This window comes from Phalacrocorax aristotelis, chromosome 4 (assembly GCF_949628215.1).
Source record: "Phalacrocorax aristotelis chromosome 4, bGulAri2.1, whole genome shotgun sequence".
NCBI classification, from domain to species: domain Eukaryota; kingdom Metazoa; phylum Chordata; class Aves; order Suliformes; family Phalacrocoracidae; genus Phalacrocorax; species Phalacrocorax aristotelis.
In genome coordinates, this window is record NC_134279.1 from 48,162,006 (window position 1) to 48,183,098 (window position 21,093).

The 21,093-nt window shown below is 40.0% G+C and overlaps 1 protein-coding gene across 3 annotated transcripts in view; it reads right to left on the reverse strand.

Annotated features, from left to right (window-relative positions):
* The window catches only part of CFAP97 (cilia and flagella associated protein 97), a 35,988-nt gene extending 16,883 nt beyond the window's left edge, over positions 1-19,105 (reverse strand). Inside the window, exons 1-4 of one of the 3 annotated variants that reach the window (XM_075091247.1) lie at positions 18,996-19,092; positions 15,419-15,523; positions 6,620-7,492; positions 6,459-6,530 (exon numbers count right to left, since the gene is read on the reverse strand). In XM_075091247.1, the coding sequence (XP_074947348.1) occupies positions 6,459-6,530; positions 6,620-7,492; positions 15,419-15,461 (988 nt within the window). In that variant the 5' untranslated portion in view covers positions 15,462-15,523; positions 18,996-19,092. Of the gene's footprint in view, positions 1-6,458; positions 6,531-6,619; positions 7,493-15,418; positions 15,524-18,740 lie in introns of all 3 variants that reach the window. The other 2 variants (XM_075091249.1, XM_075091248.1) reach the window with 2 other exon arrangements.
* Positions 19,106-21,093: the final 1,988 nt, after the last annotated feature.

Consider the following 21,093-nt stretch of genomic DNA (forward strand, 5'->3'; position numbering starts at 1 on the left):
AGATCCCATGTAAGAGGTAAATGCATTTATTCTAAATGCTATTCAATATTTCAGGTACGGTTTGTGTTCTATAACTCAAATATTTGAGTTTCAAAGTTATTTCAATTATTCATTCAACAATGCACCCACACTACTCTTCAACCACAATGCATAAGTGTTTGAATGGTTTATCTGACTATTTTTGCAGTGGCCAATGACAACATGAAGCAACATTACAGTTTAAGGTTATGATTGAACGTTCTGAAGAGTTTGTAAGTCTTGGAACAATTAATTAATCATATGATTTACCTGTAGCTTCATACTCTATCAGTGGGTAATAAGTAATTTAACTAAATCCCTACTTACCGCTTCATTATCAGCCAGACCATAAAACAATAATATGGGGGAAGGTGATAAACAAGCAGCAGCAATTGCATAAAGACTTGCACAGTGTGCAGTTCTACTCTCATTTACTGGTAAGCAGGAGAAGAAAATTCTCTGTTATTCACAGGATTTCTATGAAAGCTGGTTTCCATGGAGAGACACCTGACGTTCTTTTAAGCAATAAACAAGCTGTTTATTGCTTTCAGTTTGTGAGCATTGAAATGACCTTGCAAAATGATAAAGGCCAAACCTTAGATAAAATACAAATGATAATTAGCAAGTCAAATGCATTAGGACAGGATGATACAGCTGTCCTAATGGCATTAAGGCTAAAATTAAAATCATGCATGTTTCAATGTATCTGTTGCAATCGGAATAAATTGCTGCAGTGCTTACACTTTTGAGTTTGCCTGATGTTTTATACTGCTCCACTACCACATCTGTAACACATTTGAAAAATACGAGAGGATTAAATCACAGTTCTTCACCAATGTCTAATAGTTTCAATCTATTTCCCTGTAGTACCTCTAAACAAGTATTTCCTAGAATATCCATTATTTCATGTCACAGAACTCCTTAAAAAGAATTTTGAAGAATTTGTGATTTGATGTTTTTTTAAGAAAAGGAGAATGTACTTTTCAAGTATAAATTTTCCTCTTGAAAAAATTATGCTTAAATAGGGCTGCTAGTTATTTCTTGATGACATTAGAAAGACAGATACCTTAGAGGTGCAGAATTTTTTTTCCCCAAATTGTGCGTTTTCTTATGGATGTTGGGAAAGTTTGGATCTCTTTACAGTCAAAGATTTTTCAATCTGTTTTCAAACTCTAAATATAAGAATGAGCTGGTAATTGCTCTTCTACCTCAACATGAGTTACTAGACCTGTGAAAACAATACACCTATACACATACACACACAATTAGTTCACACTATGAACATATAGACTAAACAAAACTTAGTGAAAAAGCTGTACATGTTTAGCTCAACTGCAGAGTTTGAGTGTTTATGTATATATTTAGGAGCCTACTTTAAATTTAGGTATTGTTTACCAGTTTTTCTACAAACACACTAGTTCAGCATGAATGAGCACACAGATAACAAATCCCTAAGAGGAGAAGTTTCAGTTATAAAAAAGTTACTTTATTTTCCGAGTGACAAATTATAGTAAAAAAAAAACGTTAAAGCAATTGCTACATGTTCAGTTGAAGCTCCTATTTAGTTTTCTATAATAGCTTTTATTCAGAGTCACAGAGCTTTTACTTTCATAATAATTATATTATAAAAAGTGCTTTTCACCAAGTGAGCTCTGGCTATTTTACAATAGAAAATCTAAGGCACAGAAGAGGCAAAACGATTTATCAGAGAGCATATAGGTCAGTGAGTGCTTCAAAGATAGAATCCAGATCTTCAGCCTGTGGCCCATTGTCCTACTTACCCCATCGCACCACCTCCTCAGGTTAATAATAGCTAATACCATGGATTTACAGACTAATTCTCACAGACACTTCTGTGAAATAAGCAGGTATCAACCCCCTTTTACAGAGAAGAAAACATGAAGTGCTAAATTCTTTAGTACTTTATATACCTTGTGCAATCCCATTACTACTGTACTGATACCCAAGATAAATTCAGATAGAGATACACAGCATTTTTAGCATACAACTCTATTCTGAACTACAGAAATTAAGAGACTTGTCTGAAGACAGAGAGCAAGTCTGTAGCATAATGGGATGGAAATGGATAAGTGTTTAATTCACACACATATGCTTAATCCATCTCTTTATCTGCATAACCTCAATTCCATAGAATTACATGGGACGTTGGATCAAGGCATAGGATCAAGCAAAACAGCATCAGAAAAATTTCCAATTTTTTATTCCCAGCTTCCTAACATGGAGCTTTACAAAATCTCTTCCAAAATCAATTTTTGGCAATCTATTTCTTTGCAGTGGCACATTTAATTCTCCTCCTGTGTTCAGAGTACTCGAGAGTACAGCAGAGGAGATAACTCTGACATCTATTATTATGGGGTTTGAATATTGCTCTGAGTTAGTTATCATTTTAATTTTCTGAAAGATCTTTAAAGTTTATAGCAAAGCAGAAATAGCATTGATTTGCAAAATAATTACATACAAAAACCCATATAACATCATGAAACAACTGAAGAACTGCATTTTGACCTGAAAAGTTACCATCACACCGATTTTTTTTTCCCATGCAAGTGGTGGAAAAAAAACAAAAAAGAGGTAAAGAGCGAGGAGAGGTCTGTAAAATATAAACCCTACTAACCTTGAGTAATTGAAATTGTGAGTACCTATGTTCTTGGCCACACTGATAAGACATTTACATTCCCAAGTAGCGTGGCTGTCTGACTCCACAGTGCTACAATAGTTCTTATAGTCATACACCATAATGACAACAGCTACATGACATCAGTCTTAGCATTGTAATGAAAAGATGTAACTTCCTAAACATCAACTTCTATGTCTGTAAAAACAAGAGGATTCAAGTGTCATATATTTAGCATTTATAAACATTTTAAATAAGCATTCCACCCAAACCACAAGTGGTTTTCATGAACAGAAGTAAAAACCACTACCAAGAACAACTAAACAATTCAGCAGTTCACAGCTACCAAAACAAATAAACCCAAGATTTTTTATGCATAATGCAGGGATAATTAATAAGTAATCGCTAAGACTATTAAATTGAACAACACAGTCCACATGGACCTACATTGTAACATGACCCAGACTGGTTTTAGTACTCCAGGCTCTGCAGCCACGGGGCTTCAGTATGATTGAGCAGGGCAGGCTCTGCTCCTCAGGGAGGGTGCTCCCTCCACCTGAACAACAAGCCACTCTGAACTGAGCATCAGACACAGCCATGGGACTGATTTGGAAACAAACAACAGACATCGATCCAAAAAGTTCCAAGTTTATCTGTCCACCCTGCACAACCTCTGCTTTCACTACAGCCTGCAGTTTCCAGCTGTACTGTTCCCATTACAAACTGCGGGCTCCTTAAAACTGCAACAGCATGAGTGTGTACCCCATACCTTAGCACTGTAGCTTACAGAAGAAACTCGGGCTGCACAATTTCTTCGCTGCACATGTTTATCCGTCTTCCTTCATGCTGCATCTGCTCTCAAGAGTGCTCTACTGTTCACGTGCCCCTCCTTCATCAGCATGCATGCAAAGCCATGTCAATACATCCACACAACCTGCAGGTTCTGAAAACTACACATTTTATTGTACTTCTTCCCTCCATTTGAAACAGGGCTCGACTCCTGTCTAATAAATGCTAATACAAGGCCTACATTCCTATGCTTTACTTGTCTTTGGCTACATAGAAAACCTGCTTCTCTCCAGTTTTCAAGCATAATCTTCACTTTGCCCCCAGCTACTTTTACCAAGTAGATTTCTGCCATTTTGACTAAAATTAGTTCGGTTATTTTCCACAGGGCAAACGGAGGCTGCACAGGAAGTTGCAGTACCTGGTAATGCTCACTTCAGTAAGAGCATATACTGGATGACAACTTTCAGATGGAGTAACCAAGTGTTATCACGTATCTTGTTCAGACTTCTTGTCACTAAAGAATATTTTTAAAATCAGGGATAAAGCTACACAGCAATACCCACCTAAAAACACTCAATGCACAATATACAGCATGGAGACTATGAGATTTCTAACTAAAATTATGCTATTTGTGAGATTTTAAATCACTCAGAATAGCATAACTTACAGTTTGGCTTCTATCAAGAACAAGCATAGCTTTAGGAGATATAAGGGCATAATACTTGTATCTAAATATGATTTTTAAAAAATGCTTATAAAAATAAATAGTTCGCAGTATGATCAGAAATATGTACTAATAGCATATAAAAATAGGGAAAACTATTTCAGCTCCTTTTATATTTAATTAAAACATTTTTTTCTAAATGCTTCAAATTAATTCTATTTTAAGATACACAAACTATCTGGCTGCTTAATAACCAGACTCTTGTTCTAGTCTAAAACTTGTTTTTTGAACACTATGCACTTTTAACACATTTCTTCCCTGTCTTTGTTCTTGTGATTCTTTTTAATACAAGAAATTCTAGTCTTCCCAAATGTTCATATTACCAATGTGTAGAATTGTACAAAATGAACTACTGCATGCCCCGTAGAAACAACATAGTAACAGAACACACTGAAATTCTGCAAGTTTCTGGGGACCTTGGGGAAATAAACTCACATAACTGCTGAAAATGCTTAGGCCCAGCTATATTACAAGCATATTTTGACAAAAAAATTTAAATTAAATGCTTCATCAGTATAGATTACTAGAAGAATATTATAGTTCAAAACCAAATCTGACACATCCTGATGATCATTTAAATACTCCTTCATGCACTGAGGTCTGGGCTTAGACTGTTCCCACTTGAAGCAATGTTCATGCCTATGCAGTTCTGATGAACATTTCATGCAGACTGGGTGGGGGGGAATGATTTGCACTTTTTTTTTTTAAATGAGTACAGAAAAACTTGGAAGGAATAATTCAGAATAAGATTAGCTCCTATTTTCCCAGACTAGTTACTTTCTACCATTAATAACCCTGCCCCATTTAAACTTCAAAATACCCAAAGTAATTAAGCTACGTTGCACTTGCCAATTTAGGAGGCACTTGGGAGTAATATGCATGTTAATCAGGAACATTAACTGCCAGACTATATGAATTCTGCTTCTCATTACTCTATCTTTATTACTGTTATTTAGAATTGTTTTTCAGTTTTGGGGAAAAACTCCACCCCTCCCCAACAGAGAGTCATCTCTGAGAATACTTTTTCTGAGCTATAATATGCAATTGGTCTAGGGATTAGATGAAACCTGCCATAACCACCAGTTATTAAATAGCTTCTTGCTATCAGGGAACAAATAAAGATGTAGGACATAATAATTTCAATTGCCTAGCAACAACTATTCTAACAACATGTTTTGACAAATAGTTGGAGCTTTTTCTAATACAAAAGGATTCCTGAAGCACATGGACTGTCAGATGAGAGTCAGCTCTGCCTTTCTTGATGGCTTGCTCTGCTTTTCTTACCATCAAACGCATTTCTACACAAGTCAAATCCTCATTTCTACTCACAAGAAAGTTAAATTATGTATGCAATATATTTTGAATCCTTACTCACTATAGGCTCAGTCTGGCAAGGTACTAAGTGAAGAAAGATGACACATGCAGGTTTAGTCATGCCATCTCTACCGCAATACAGCAAACGGGTTGAACTGCACCAGATGTAGCCTGTAAGAAGCTTTCCTCATTGGAAATCAGCAAGTTTCTTGAACCAAGCCTCTTTTTTTTACTACTGAAAACTCTGAGCCATGAAAACAAGCACGAAAGCACTGTATAGACCTTAAAACATGCACAAGAGATCATCCAGTGCATTCTCACCCCATAAAATGAAGTTTTGCAATGAATGCAGTAAAAGAGATACCAAGTTCTCTCTCTCAGACTTATTAAGATCTATTAAATCTATTGGCAACAAGCAATGACTCAAGTTTTAAGAAAGATTATTTGTTATTTTTCTCTTTAAAATACCTTTACTCAACTTTAAGGTATTTTAGAAGGCAGACGCTTAGTTCAAAACAAACAAAAAAAGAATTTCAAAAAATTCTGTTTCATTATCAAAACGGTACCAGAAGTTCAAATATAGGGATATGCAATGTAGTTTTGGACTGCCTTTCAATTTCGTAGGTTGATAACCCAGCATTTTATTGTGGCATAGTCCCAGTACACCTTGATTTCTCAAAATGCATGTAGTTTTATTATCCAGTTTGTTAATATATCAAATCTTATTTAGAGATTCACTCTGTCAGTCTATCTTACTTCTAGGTATATGCATACCAACACATGCTGCTTCTTTCCACTGTAGAATCAGTACTATTTACATACGTAAGAATCCAAAGAATTAGATCAACACAGCTTAATCACAAACCAGTTCTAGAAATATATGTGGCACATTAAAACCTCATTCTCTTCTATTAGAATTCAGTTGTTCTCAACAACGTACAGACATCATGCTTTGTAAAATGAAAATTTAAAAGTCACCTTTCAAAAGCTGATTCAGGTCCATGGCATCATGCAGGACTTTTCGACTATATCTGCGATCAAACTCGGAATCTAATGAAAAAGATACAGATATAAGATTGGATTTCCCAGCCCCAGAGGTTTTGCAAATCTTGTGTTGTACTTAAATTCTTCAAAATTACCATATAATTCTTGGTTCACATTTTCCTGCCTTTTTATTTTTAGTTTCTTATCATTTGATGCTGCTAGTTCAAAAGACTGGATAGGACTGATGTCTGGAGTTGACAGAGGTGTTACATCAGTCACTGTGTCTTCAGACTCCTCCAAGTAGTCACCAAGCTTTGGTTTTCCTTCTGCTAATTTAATTGCTGACTTGAATTTTTGTTTTGGAGACAAAAGAGCGTTCCTACAAGCATTCTTCTTTGAGGAAGAATGAGATGAATCTGATAAACAGCTATCGGAATCTGTATCAGAACAATCAGTATCTGAGCTTGAGGATGAGGATGAGGAGGAAGAAGAGGAGGAGGAGGAGCTGATATTAGTGTATTTTTTGCTAGTCTTTTTTATGTTGCTTGACTGCTTAGCTGACTTTGGTCTAACCTTCTGGTTTTTGCCATCATCACTACTATCTTCTTCATCTGTGTAATAATCATCTTCACCTTCTTTAACTATTTTGGGGATTCCAGCAGGAACATTCTCCCGCATTCCCCTACATGCTGTAGATGTTGCTCCAGATGTACCTGCATTCTCCACAACTGGAAAAAGTGACAAAGAAGTATCATCTCCAAGATGATCTGTGCTATTTTCTAGGGACTGATCCTTGTGCAAATTTTTCTGCTTTTCTTCATCTTCCTCCTCACAACAGTTTGCATCCTTTGAATTAGAAACCAAATCAGGGTCTGCAAGAGCTGCCTTTGTACTTCCTTTTTCTATACATTCACCATTTTCTTCAGCTTTCTTCTTCTCCTCCTCAAAATCACTGTCAAAGAAAGCATGATCCACTTCACCGTCTGATACATCTTCAAACTGGTCCATAGTGAAATATGAAGTGCCACCTGCAACCATCAGAAAAGGTTTCCAAAGGTCAGCGTAAAAACAGATCCAAGTACACTTTTAGTATTATAATTTTGTTCTCTATTCTTTTAGCTCTAGTAATTCATAATTCTGCAACTAATTATGTTATGTTGCTAGGGGCAACTCTGTAGTGAGTTCTGTAAAGAAATTTAGTGCCACCTTGTTGTACACAGCTTACATGTTAGACCGAAAAGCTTTACTTTAAGCCAACAAAATACAACAAGATTTCAAAACTTTTATTCCTAAGGAAATTAGTCAAACATTGTTAGTGGCTAAAGAGTCTTAACCATGACAAACAAGCAATTGAAGTGTCTTATTTTGTTCCTTTAACTATTTAAGCTACAACCACAAATGAGCCATCATTAGTTTGGATTTTATATTAAAACCCTTGTTTGTATGTGGTGGTCATCATCTTGGCTGACACTGCCATTTAAACAGTAGACTTTCAGCACTTAAAGGAGTAATTTCAAGTTACATCAAAGTATCCATGGCTTTATAGATTAAATTGTAATAAATGTAGGGTGTGTCAATGTTAATGCTTTAGTTTGTATCAGGAGCTTGCTTTTCTTGACAGTCCTCTGTAACTCACACTGCATAGTACAGTGAGCAAACTTGATTATTTCAGATGAAACTAACCTTTAAAGTGTGCTCTAGGCATGAAACCAGTGCACTTAAGCCAGCAGTTGCCACTCAGTCCATGGGACCAGATTATGGCTAGCCCAAAGGAAAACCCCAAATACATATAGGGTAGATACCAGGTCCTCAGCAATAACTGTTATGCTCTACAGATCTCCTCCCATTGCATCATACTTCTTGCAGAAATACATGGTATTAGATCCTATGCATGTGGCAGAGCAAATAGGAAATCATCCACTTGTTAGTCGGATATACACAGAGTTAAAACAAAAAACCCAAACACCCCAACGAAATTAGCCAGTATCAAAGACTACTGTTCCCATCTAGCCAGTAGTACTTTTCTCCTACTATTTACAACAGATTTTATATAAAGTTTTGTAAGCTGCAATCAATAAACATGTAACGCTCTTTAGAGCCAAGGAAACCAAACCCAAAGACAGTGGAACCAACTATAGAAGGCAGAGAACCAGAATATTTTACAAGATGGATTGTCTCCCTTAAACCACATATAGTTTGTTGTCATGGCAAACAAAGGTGAAAAGGAATTCCTAAGCTTGCTTTTAAACTGCAAGACTATTCCCAAGACAACTTCTAGATAAAATTACTTCAGAATATGGAATTCTTAAAGGTCTGTGTCACTCTTATCTTTCCACTTCTCAAATAATACTCAGCTTTAGGGAAACTTGAAATATTCACCCTGAACACCAAAAGCACAACATCAACCTTAAAAGCAGAACGTGTGGAATCTGACGTGGTTTTAAGATTTACAAAGCCAGATTTACAAAGAAAGATACTTAAGAAGGCTGGATGTTGTATAAAGCTGAAAATGCTATTAAACAATAGAAGCAGAGATCAGCTTTGGTGCCATGAAGAGAAACTCATTAAAGCACCTAGCTCCTCCAAAAGGAACAGAACAAAGGAGTAAAACATCTGGGAACTCTTCATTGAAACGCTACATGGAGTTTGGAAATTTTTCATATTGATGTCATTTCTTGTGATCCGTGGCTTCAGGCAGCTTGCATAGTCTGCAGTGCCCAACTGTCATGTGAATTCCTGGAAGTTTTCCTACAGCAGCTTCCTAAAAGGATAATGTATTTTAATACATCAAAACACACATGATAGAAAAAAAAAATTCAAAAGAGAGTAACACATTATTTATATTTCATTTTCTATCTCATGTAACCTAAACCAGAAAGGAACCAAGCAGACTTTTTTGGCATTACCTGTAGACTATATATCATTAATTATTTATTTAGCAAGTACAACTTAGGCAAAATTCATTCTAGGACAAAAATTAATATAGGAAATAGAGTGTTAAAATTAAAACAAAAGCCTTTCTTCTCCATGATGCAAGGTGTTATTACTTAAGGCACTAGTACCTCACCTGTTTGTAGCTTCAGATAAATTATGACTGATTGGTAAAAGTAGGCATGCGGTGTATTTCACTTGTCTCGAACACATTGATTTGATACACTGTTAGCACTGTTGTAAGTATAAGAGCATACGACATAAGGCAAAAAGCAGGTTTGCAGGTGGATGCAGACCAACAAGCACAGCTTGAAATATAACATTTTGTGGACTGCAAAACACATGTCCATGTATTTTCAGTTTATGTAATGCTACTCCTGCAAGGGAGACTAAGCTAACAGTATCTCATTGGCTATAATATAATATGCGGTCACACCACGACTTAGATGTCTCTTTCCTGAACACAATCTCTTAAGTGAGGATGGGATTTAACTCAAGACAGCAGCAAACGGGCAGAGCAGAGGTGGCAAAAGGTGGTAAAAGATAGCAAGGAGCCTGTACACTCCTTTCCATCCTTAGCACCAGCCAAGGAGCACACATCTTCCCACTCTGCATGACTTAGGAATAGCTTACCTGCCAGTGGGCTGTTTTCCATGAAGACTGAGCGATAACTGATTCATGGACAGCAACCACTGTTACCAGGAGAAATGCAGTTTAGCAGGCTGACACTGCCTACGGAGCAGGAGTTGTAACACCAGTCATTTCATTGCCTAATGCTCCTTCCACTTTTCTGGCACAACCCCCTAATGACTTCAGCCTTCCTCTTAATGGAAAACAGACATGCTACGTTGGTCAATTTCCCTCACTGACACTCTTAATCATTCACAAACTAAACATTAATTAATTTTGTAGTCTCCATTAAAAACAAGAGGAAATAGATGAAGAGATGGTATTTTTGGTTCCTGTTTCCCTCATGCATCTAGAATGTCTTTAAGGGAGCTGGAATTTGCCAAGAAGTAATACAGAAGAAGCAATTTTGCTGATAAACCATGCCTAAATTAATAAATTGGCAGTGCATGAACATGCACACCTCCCCCCCCTTTATATACACAGGGCAGAATGTAATTTTATTCCTGTGAGAAGTAGAGTTCTGCTACATTATAGATTGTTAAAATACAGAATCAAGTGATATTCTGAAATCACAAGAAAACTGTCATTAGAATCAATTACTTATCATGAACTGCTAATTCTAATGTCCACTGTATTTATTTACAGAAAAATATATGCCTTCAGTGGCTTTCTGCCCTGAAACCCTCTAACACAAATATGATCAACTCAAATGAACAGGTTGGCCATTAATTGTCATCTTTTCTTACTGTCATATTCCCTCTCCCCATGTACTTCTCTACCCCTCTCCCCTTCTTTCTTGTAGCTGTAACACCCACCCATTACCCCAGCCTAGGACATCCATTTATATGTGTCTCTTCTTCATTGCAGTTCCTCCTAGTTTAAATGACTTATCGATTCCTTTGCCTGTGAACAGCAAGCTTGTCCCATTTAAGATCAGAAAGCAGTGGCCAAGCAGCAAAGGACAACATGCAGTCTGGCTGTCAGGGCAGTGGGGACGCCCACTTGCTCATCAAGAGGTCGATGCACTGAGCATCTGACTACCTGCCAAGACCTCATCTGTGTTCTCACGAGCCAGCCGCTGCAGGAGCAAAGACCACTCACCTCCTGTACAGGACAACCACTGCCTTCTGCTGCACTGCCCAGAGGACAAGCAGCATTTTGACATCCTCCTCCATGTTAAACAAAGATCAAGACCTTATTCACATGAAACCGGCTGAGTGTTTTTCCCTTGCCAGCTACAGCACCACCCAAACTATTTTTGTAGGTAATGCCTAATAGCAGGTCCTTAGGCATAGCTGCAATACAAAGTATCTTACACAAAGGTAGGATAGTACATACAAAGTGATATAGTGAGGATACAGATTTAGATGTGGTTTTGTATTTGAACACATGCTGCCTTTTGTAACATTTTTGAATGTTAGAAACTAACACTTATGAAGTACATTAAATACCTAGTGAAAGATTCAAGGTGTTTTAACCTTTGTTAAACCTTGGAGATATCAAATCAATCTATCTTTCAATTTTTAAGGTGCAGACTATCTGAAATACATGCATCAGAGAGTACTGAAATAAATCACAAGGGAAAAAACCCTCAATATTAAAGTGTATGCAGTGATCAACTTTGTTTGCTTTTAAGCATTCTACTTTCACAATCAAGGAAGAGGATAGTTCACAGAGAGGAGAAAGCCGTTTTGGGTTTTGTTGGTTATTTTTTGTTTTCCCCCTATCTAGTAACATAAAAATTCCTAGCATACAGAACACCACACACTGAACTGCTATGTTGTCCATCCTCTGAAGACCCTAAGTGCTTTCAGGATGTCTTAAGAGTCTGGTATTTAACAGAAGTGGAAAACAAGGCCCTTAGGTATGCTGTGGGCTGAATCAGAGATTTCTGACGTTACTGTGTGCGTACTGTGCGTCACCAAAAAGGCCATAACACAGCACAGCTATAGTACACTCAAGATGAGTCAACAGTATGTTTCCTGCAACAAAAAGGAACAGACACCCTCTTAGGATGTATTAATAAACGTATATGTAAAGCATCAAAAGCAATAATAATGTCGTATTCAGCTCCAATAAGGCACCTTCTGGTTTAGGGTTATTAATATTGCTTTGTAAGTATAATTGATACTGAAAGAAGGAACCAAGCAGGCAACCTTCTCCCAGCCTGTACAATTGGTGCTCCCACAGATGGCACCTCTCTTTTCAGCTGGAAACTTCTTCCTCTTCTGAGCAGGGACCCACCCTCCTGATCTCAGAGAGCAGAAACAAGTGTTTGAGAGCTAAGGGGTTGGAAGGTTAGTGTTTTATTTAAAAGATCTATACTATCAATTGCAGATGTTCTTTAGGACACTCCAAAATCCTCTGACTCTGTTTACTCTGTATTTCCCCTCTGTCAGGGATCCTGCCCCCTTAAACCTGTTGACTGCCAAATCACCTCTTTGTATGGTGAACTTGGGAGAGGGTAAAAATGCTAAACATATCACCTGACTAACATTTTCAAAAATATCAATCATTAAACAAGTTACCATGTAAAAACACGCTAGTTCAAATCCCACCCCCTCTTTCTCCCTCCCTTCCTCATTTTTGGCTCAGGCTTTAAAAAAAAAAGACAAATTTGAAAATGTCTAGAAGGCAGCAATAAAAATTAAGAAAATCGGAAAAGTCCAACTTCTGAGGGTTTGTTTAGTTTCTAAGAGGGAAACATAACTCTTAAAACCTGTAAAACAGACTAAGCCAAAACTTAGTTTGTCCTCAGATACAATCAACAGTGGTAAAGATAGCTGCTTCCAGCCATGTGACAAACCACACATACCCAGCCCTACCTACCTCTTCAATAAAAGCTTTCATTTTGTCACTAAGAAACAACACAGCAAGCAAAAGGAGGAAACTATTTCTCTTGAAGGAAACCCCCAATGAATGAAACACCAGCCTGCTTAGTAGATACTCTAATGTTCCAAGCTCAGGGCACAATACCTGCTACAGCTGTTCAGCATACCATATGCTCCCTAAACTTGGGCACCAATTTCCCCAATCTACAAAACACTGGGCCTCAACCCCAGCTCAGAATAAACTCCAACACTACCAATCTATCCAAGGCCTGCTCTTCCCCACAGTTATATACCCTGCACTGGACAGGTTCCTACACCCTGAGATGGAAAGGCTGGTTGAGGCACAGGGAAGTTACTCTGCAAACCACCACAAAGCAGACAGGAGCTAGAATTAGAATTAGAGGAAAACTGAGGTTGGAAGGGATCCTCAGAACATTATCCAGTCCAGTCCACTGGTCAAAGCAGGGCCAGCTTCAAAGTTGGATCTGGTTTTGCTCTTGTCCAACCGTTTTCAAAAACTCCAAGGATGAACACTTTCTGTTCTCTGTGGGCATCTGCTCCAGTGCTTAACAACCCTCACTGTGATTTTTTTTCTTTTATCAGTATTTCCCATGTCACATCTTGCAACTATTAGCTTCTATCCTTTCATGTTGCACCTCCAAGAAAAATCTGGCTCTGTCCAGTTACAGGTAACCATGCTGCTGCTGATCAACCACCTAGACATAACTACATGGGGGTGAATCCCAGATTACAACCTATATATAAGTATTTACTGCTGATTCATGACAAACTTCTTGCGGCTGGCTCATGAGGCAGTAGCAGACTTGTGCCTGAACAGAGTAATCTGAACAGGCCATGGAACCACCATTTGCCCCTCACAGGCCAGGTCTGACAGGACATAATTCAAGCTCAGACCAGAACTACCATTGCTTCTAGTGCACCTGAAAGCACTTGTCCAGCTGATTCTCAGCTGGCTCTCTAATGCCTTTCACTGTTGTCTTCTCTCTCCTAATCAGAGGAGAACAACGAGGGAAGACCTGCTACGTGAAATCTATGGGTCAATATACCCAGCCATTGCTGCCCTTTTTTATCTTTTTGTGTTGCTGTTGTTGTTTGTTTGGGTTTTGTTTGTTTGTTTTGATTTTTGCCCTGGTTCTCTCCACTGGACACAAAGGAAAATATTTTTCCCTGTATGCTGTAAGATATAGTTTAGTAACTCCCAAACCTAAGACAGGTTTCCGTCTCCAGAGATCGGCCCACTGGAGATGCTGCAGTGCTTTTAAAAGGATTCCAACAGAAAGCCCCGAGTCTTCTGGCTATTTCAAGCAGGGATTCAGTTCAGCAAATGGGGACTAGAAAGTCCTGGAACAGAGCCAATTGCCATCATCTGTTAGAGCAAATAAAAGCACATGACCACCAAAGAACCCTAGATGACTACAGGGCAAAGGCTTTCAAGTTAATGTACAAGGAAGGGAGAAGAAAAAAAGGGGGTGTGGGAGTTGGTGGGAAGCAGTTCCTCCTGAGCCAAAACCAGGCCATTCCTCAACTATGAAAAGCTGTAATACATTATGCTGAGAGGGGTGGATCTGTAGCTCCAGCACTTCACTCATACAGACACATTAAATGTTTGTTCCTCAGCAAAGGTCACCTTGTGACTTTGTGAGCAGAAAGGTTGGGTCAAAGCCTATTGAGGTTAAATGATGGGAGTGATAATGCCCATCAGGCCTGTCTAAACAGGCCACAGCTACTCACTGCTGAGAATGCTGAGAAAATGACTTGCAAATCCTCCAAACCCAGAGGAAACAGAAGCAGCTCACAATAAAAAAAAAAAAAAAAAGACAACAAATCATATGTTGTTTGAAAAAAGTTCAGAAGGATTTCCTTCATAAGGCCCTGTATCTCTACAAGCATAAGTGATGCCACCCACATCAAGGTCTCATGGGCCTACGGCCATACACTGTTTCTCACTACCTAGAAGACTCCCACCTCTGGCTACCCCAGGGACCAAAAGGCAGCAAGATGCAAGGGGGAAACTGGTCACAGGCATTGACCCTTCCCAAAAGTGACCCATAACCACAGACTTTCAATAACAGACAGACGTTCAACAGTTCCTGGCAGCAAAATTATTTGTATACAGGTTCGAAAAGCCCAGAAAAGGACAGGCTCTACTGCCAGGTATTGAGGGCAAAGAGCAAGGTAAAAGGAAGTTGAGTTTTCTTTCTCTTGCTTTACTAGTCCAGATCTGTGAAGAGTATTTCTGCCTGACATAAAGATCTGCTGAGATTAATCCAAGCAGCTGCTGCAAACTGTTAAGAGTCAGGTATTGCCATCTTCCAAATGACAATGGATACACCACTTCCCCCACTTCACACAGGCAACATTTCCATGTTGATCTCAAGAAGCACAGCCCAAGGGCAGCCCAGACCTCAGCAAAGGTCTCTTGAGTACCTAGTCAAGCTCTCAAACCACCATTGATCATTCCCCATTAGAAACTACATGGAGGCATAAAGACACAACAATTCTTTCACTGATATTTGTACAGTAACTTTCCCCTACTCTCACCTCGTAACAGACCAGTTGTATCCAGTCTGCGCTCCTGCCTCATTCATCACATGCAGTAGAGGTATGGCCCAGAAATGCTGAGAATCTACAGATGCCCATCTGCTACTGTTGGGAAGAGAGACGTCAAAAATAAAACTGTAATAGAGTTCAAGAACATTGAAACTTTCATCCAAAAGCTGACCATCTATACCATGTACATGCCACTTAACCTTGGCATATTCTGGATTTGCCTCTATGTCAGTCCTGAAATAGATGACAGGACCACAAGAGAAACAACTATATACCGTTTCACAAACTACTGACAGAGTTCAGCAGCAGATAAATCGCAGTATTCTCCAGAACACCAGGCCATCCTTACCAAGCAGCACAACACATGAACTGCCTCCAACAACAGAAATGCTTGCTGAACTAGAAGTTTGTTCATGCTTCTAACGTTACAGATTTAGTACGCTTAGTGACCTGACTGCACAAATAGGCATGTCATCAGCAATTCCCTCAACACTTTGCATATATGTGCTTTCACACAGATCAAATAGATGTGACTTGACCCCTGTTAACACAGTTTGTAAAATATAGAATTTTACAGAGATAGTGGTCACATTCTCCACACCACTGAAAATAAGATGCAATTCTTTTAATTTTCAGTGAATTTACTTCTACGTAAGAGAAACAAGCACTGTCTGGTACAGATGAGCAGGGGTAAGTACAAAACTTCAGTCACTAAATCAGTATACAAAAACAACTTAAATATCTCTTAGCAATAGTCCAAGTATATTTATATTTCCTCAGAGTGTGTGTAGGGGGCAAATGAGGTAAAGGCCTCTCACAATCCTCTCCTGCATTATATTTTTATGACTTGTCCATTTCTTCAGAGAAGAAATATCAGTATGGAAAAAGAGATAAAATGCTGAAACATAAGGCTCTCTTAAATTCAGCATAATATGAGCTTCCTGGAATTCAAGTGTTTATTACGTTATTGCAATGAAACACTCCAAGAATGACAAATATCCATCACTGAATTGTGACTTAAACATCAGTTGAGAGTGTTGGAGGGGAAAAACCTTAGCCAAGGAATGTAGACTGTATTTTAGACTATTACTATCAACTGTCTTGGTTGCGCATAAGGCCAGGAAGCAAAGAATGAAAACACTTTAAAAAGCAGCTCTGGTGGAAGCACTAAGGTACATCCACTATAATAAGTCTGCCCATCTCCTATGAATTTAAGGAAATACCTAGGCTCATCCAGGAGCCGGCTCACTTTTGAGGCTCTTACCCCTAAGCTCCAGGTGTACTATTATATCACCCAACTCCTGGCTGGGCAGACATTAAAAAGCTTGGAGAAGCTCCTATCCCCTATGCCGCAGAAAGCCATATGCCACCTATCCCGCAAATTCTGAAATACTCCTTAGAGAAGCGCCTGTATGTGCTGCTGGGTCAAGTCTCTAAAGGTATTGCCCAATTGCACTTTCAAAGGCTCAACAGGCTCAACAGTCCTGACGGCTCTCTGAGCCCATATAAGTCTTACGCAGGAAACTGGGACCCTCTGTACACCCTTTTCAACATGGGCAAGCACAAAACCAAAACAAAAATCCCAGCAGATCATAAAAGCTTTAAGTCCCATGAAAAGGAAGACAACGTCCCCAAATTACTTTACTCTCCTTTTCTCTAGTCTCCTCTCCATACCATTACAAGAATTATATAGACCTAGAAAATACAAAGGAATGATGTCTGCATTACAAAAAAAAAAACTCAACCAACTCCAAAAACACCACCCAAACAAAACCGCAAACAAAACCAACCAACCAACAAACCTAAAAACAAACGGGAAAAAGTGGTGGAGGAGCTTCAAACATTCCAAAAGCCAAGTCTAAATTTATGGAAACTATATTTTTAAAGGCCAATTATTTTACAAACTCATTCTTAAGTTAATGGCTGATGACTATTTTTCTAGTAATGATGACTTCATTTTAGTCTTCAGATAGCTCCTCTGAAGAATTTAACTTGCTGTGGAACTTTGTTCTCTCTCCATTGACAACTCCAGCAATTGCTTTCTATCCAAGAAAAAGAGATTAACTATTTTTTCATAGAAGCAAAGATATGCACAATGCACTTGATGCTCTATATTGAGCACCTCATAACAGACAAAAGCAGGGATACAAAAGAAATTTAGCACTGCTATTTCTGTTTTATTCCTTCCATCGCACATATTTTTCCTGCCATTTCTATGACTCTTGCATGGAAATTTCAACCACACAATTTTTAAATATATAAGTGTCCAAATGCAAACACTAGATGGGTTTTATATGTTTTCTAGTAAGAACAAGTGTAAACAAACATTTGCATACTATAATAAAACCAGTTTCTGAAGAACTGTGTTTAACAGAAGTGAAAGGGAAAAACTTCAGCAAGGGAGCGAAGTTACATGACCTTAAATTCCGTTGTGCCAGAAACCAAGCTAAACTATATTTTAGAATGCCAATTTCCCTAAATACTCTGAAAACTCCAGAAAAAACCAGAGCTTCGTGAGCACGACATACGTTGCTATTTATTGTATCATCTCACTGAGATGCTCTGGAACGAATTCAGTACTCAGCTCTGCTGCAGGAGCTGCGCAAATGAGAGCCAAGAAAGGCCCAGGATTTAGAGTTACCCCTTTTGTGATTTCCACACAAATCCACAGGGGCCAAGAGATTCGGTGGTCAGTTATCTTCCCAAACCACAGCCTCACCTGGGGAACCGTTAGTGCAAAAACAGCCCTGTGCAAGACAGGGGGAGTTACATCGCTGTCGCACTGAGGAAACTGCCGAGATGGGACTACTGCTATGACTTAACACGCTCAAGGCAAGCTGTTTATAACGATCATTTCAGTTGACTTAATTCCCACTAATTGCACCCAAACAAAACATATCACTAAACTCTATTCGAGCATTACTTCAATGCATCCCTCCTAGTCCGGCAACTTTAAGGATGGCACACACGACGCAGTAACTCGCTCCCAAAGCCGACAACTACGACGCCAACGAGGGCCTGTGTCTCGGAAGAAAATCTCCCACCTCTTTTCCAATCCCCCCAAGGAGCAAAAAGGTCAGAGGGGCGTAAAATACGTCTCACAGCGGCATGACTAAACTCTGGCGGCTCAACGCCAGCCGAAACCCTCCAAATATTGCACGCACAACATGCTCGGGGGACACCTACATATGTGCTGCTCAGGCAGGGACCCAAGTAGAAAGAGAGCAAATTAAAAAATAATAAAAAAATTAATTATATAATTACTTATATACAGATATATATACCCAAAACCCCACAAAAATACGCCTCCCACCTTGCTTGATCTGGCAAAAATTACCACAGGCGGGGAGGAAAATGCCTGTCACCCCTCCCGCCGCTCCCAACCGCCACACGCCCGCTCTCCGGGCACCTTCCGTGGGGAGGAGGCACCGGGGAGCCCCGAGAGGGAGCACCGGAGGCCCCACTGCCGCCCGGCCGGGCTGGCAGACCCCAGGGAGCAGCAGCCATCATCTCCCCCCATCCCGGCTTTGTTGTGGTAACCGCGCAGGCAGCCGGGGCGGATACTCACAGGCACGGGAGGAGAGAGAAAAAGAGAGGAGGGGAAAGGAAAACCGCGCAGCGCTGCGGCCCCCGTCTAGCTGCCAGGCTCCGACGCAGCCCGGGCCGGCCCCCTCACGTCGTCGGGCGGGGAAAGGCGGCGCCTGAGGGGGGCGGGAATAGACCTTCCACGTCCCGGCCCCCGGCTCCCTTCCCGCCCCCCTCAGACGCGGACTCGCCGCTTCCTTCCCGCCTCTCTCGGCTGCGCAGGAGGGAGCTGTGGGGAGGAGTGGGGAGAAAGTTGGGACTCCCGTTGAGGCGGTGGCGCCCCATGCTGAGGTGATAGTGCCTGAGGTGATGGTCCCTAGATTGAGGTGATGGGGCTCTAGGTTGAGGTGGTGGGGTCATATGCTGAGGTGATGGGGCTGCAGGCTGAAGTGATAGTGCCCCAAGAAGTGATGGTGCCCCGGGTTGAGGCAATGGGGCTCCATGTTGAGCTGATGGGGCCACATGCTGAGGTGATGGTGCCCCAGGCTGAGGTGCTGGCACTCCATTTGGAGTTGATGACATCCCAGGCTGAGATAATAGTGTCCCAGATTGAGGCAGTGAGGCCACATGCCCAAGTTATGGTTTTCCATGTTGGGGTAACAGCACCCCAGACTGAGGTGATGGTGCTCCATGTTGAAATGATGGTGCCCCAGGTTGGGATGATGGCACTCCTGGTTGAGGTGCTGGCAGCCCACATGGTGGGGAAGGTGCCCCAGGCTGAGGTGATGGTGCTCCACATTGAAATGGTGGTGCACATGTTAAGGCAACAGGACCCTAGGCTGAGGAGATAGGCCCCCACATTATAGTGGCAGGGCTGCGGCACTGAGCAACATATCCCGAGGAAATGGAGGGGGGAAACTGGTCTGGAGAGCTTCTGAGGGACATCTGACCCAAATCTTTGGGGTTGGATCAGGACCTTTCCCTGAGTGAACCTGATCTCGGCATTCTTGAATCTCAGTATAAGTATGGCAGAAACGTGGCTGAAGCCTTCAGGGAGAGTTTCATTACTTCTAGCACTGACTAGGTAAGTGGTGACTACCTACTAGTGATCTGCCACTGGGAAGTGGTAGCATCCTGCATAAGGCTAGGGAAGGTTTCGGCTCTTCAGAAGGGGCCAGTTGCAGTGTCAAACCTCGACACTTCTTCAATAAAAGCAAAAGTTACTTTTAAAAAAAGTAGGAGAGAATTATGTGAAGAGAAAGACTTCTAGATTATGGATCTGTGCATTCAAAACTAAAAATTCAACTTTACTTTGGTCCCACTGTTCCTCATGGAAAAGATTTAATGATGTGATCACGTTTTTTTCTGAGAATACTGAATTTTTGAATAGGGCCTGTGAAGCCAAGACAACTGTTGTGTATATGACCCTATTTCACTTGGCACATGAACACACACACACAGAGGCACATATATATGTGTGTATATTTTTAAATACATATTGTGAATGTGTCAGGACAGTAGATGAAAAGAAATAAAATCTCTTGATTAAGACAACTGAATGTCTCTATGTTAACCAGAGTCTAGTCCTACTTGAGCTACACAGTCTTTAATGCAGGTTGTGCAAATTATGTAGACTAACTTTTCATACTTGGTCATGTGTTTCATGCTTATTTTTCTGGAGCCTTACTCGACTCACTGATGAAATGCTGACTAATCACAACTACAGCTAAAATCAATGGAAGCTGTATTTGGAAAACATGAAGTACTACAAAATGCTGTGCCCTCAAAAAAAATTGTCTTAGGTACCTCACGTTGGACAGTAAATTAGCACTTTTGTCATTTTTTTTTTCCTGTGTGTCAGGTTCCTATCTGCACATAGGCAAAACACAACAGCATTGTCTCAAAAAGGTGTAGAGAAAAATAAAATCAGTTAATGTTAGTGTAACTTATGTATTTTGTAGAAATGTGGGCAAGAAAACTAACAGTTTTCGTCTGAAAGCAGTTCAATTAATTTTCAGTAAAGGAGGAATAGTTCCTAATGGAAAGATAGTACCTGATCATGAAAAGTCTGTATCATGAAATGTCTTTATGAATGACATTCTTGTAAGTAGAAAAAAACTGTGTAAGTAGAAGGTTTGTAA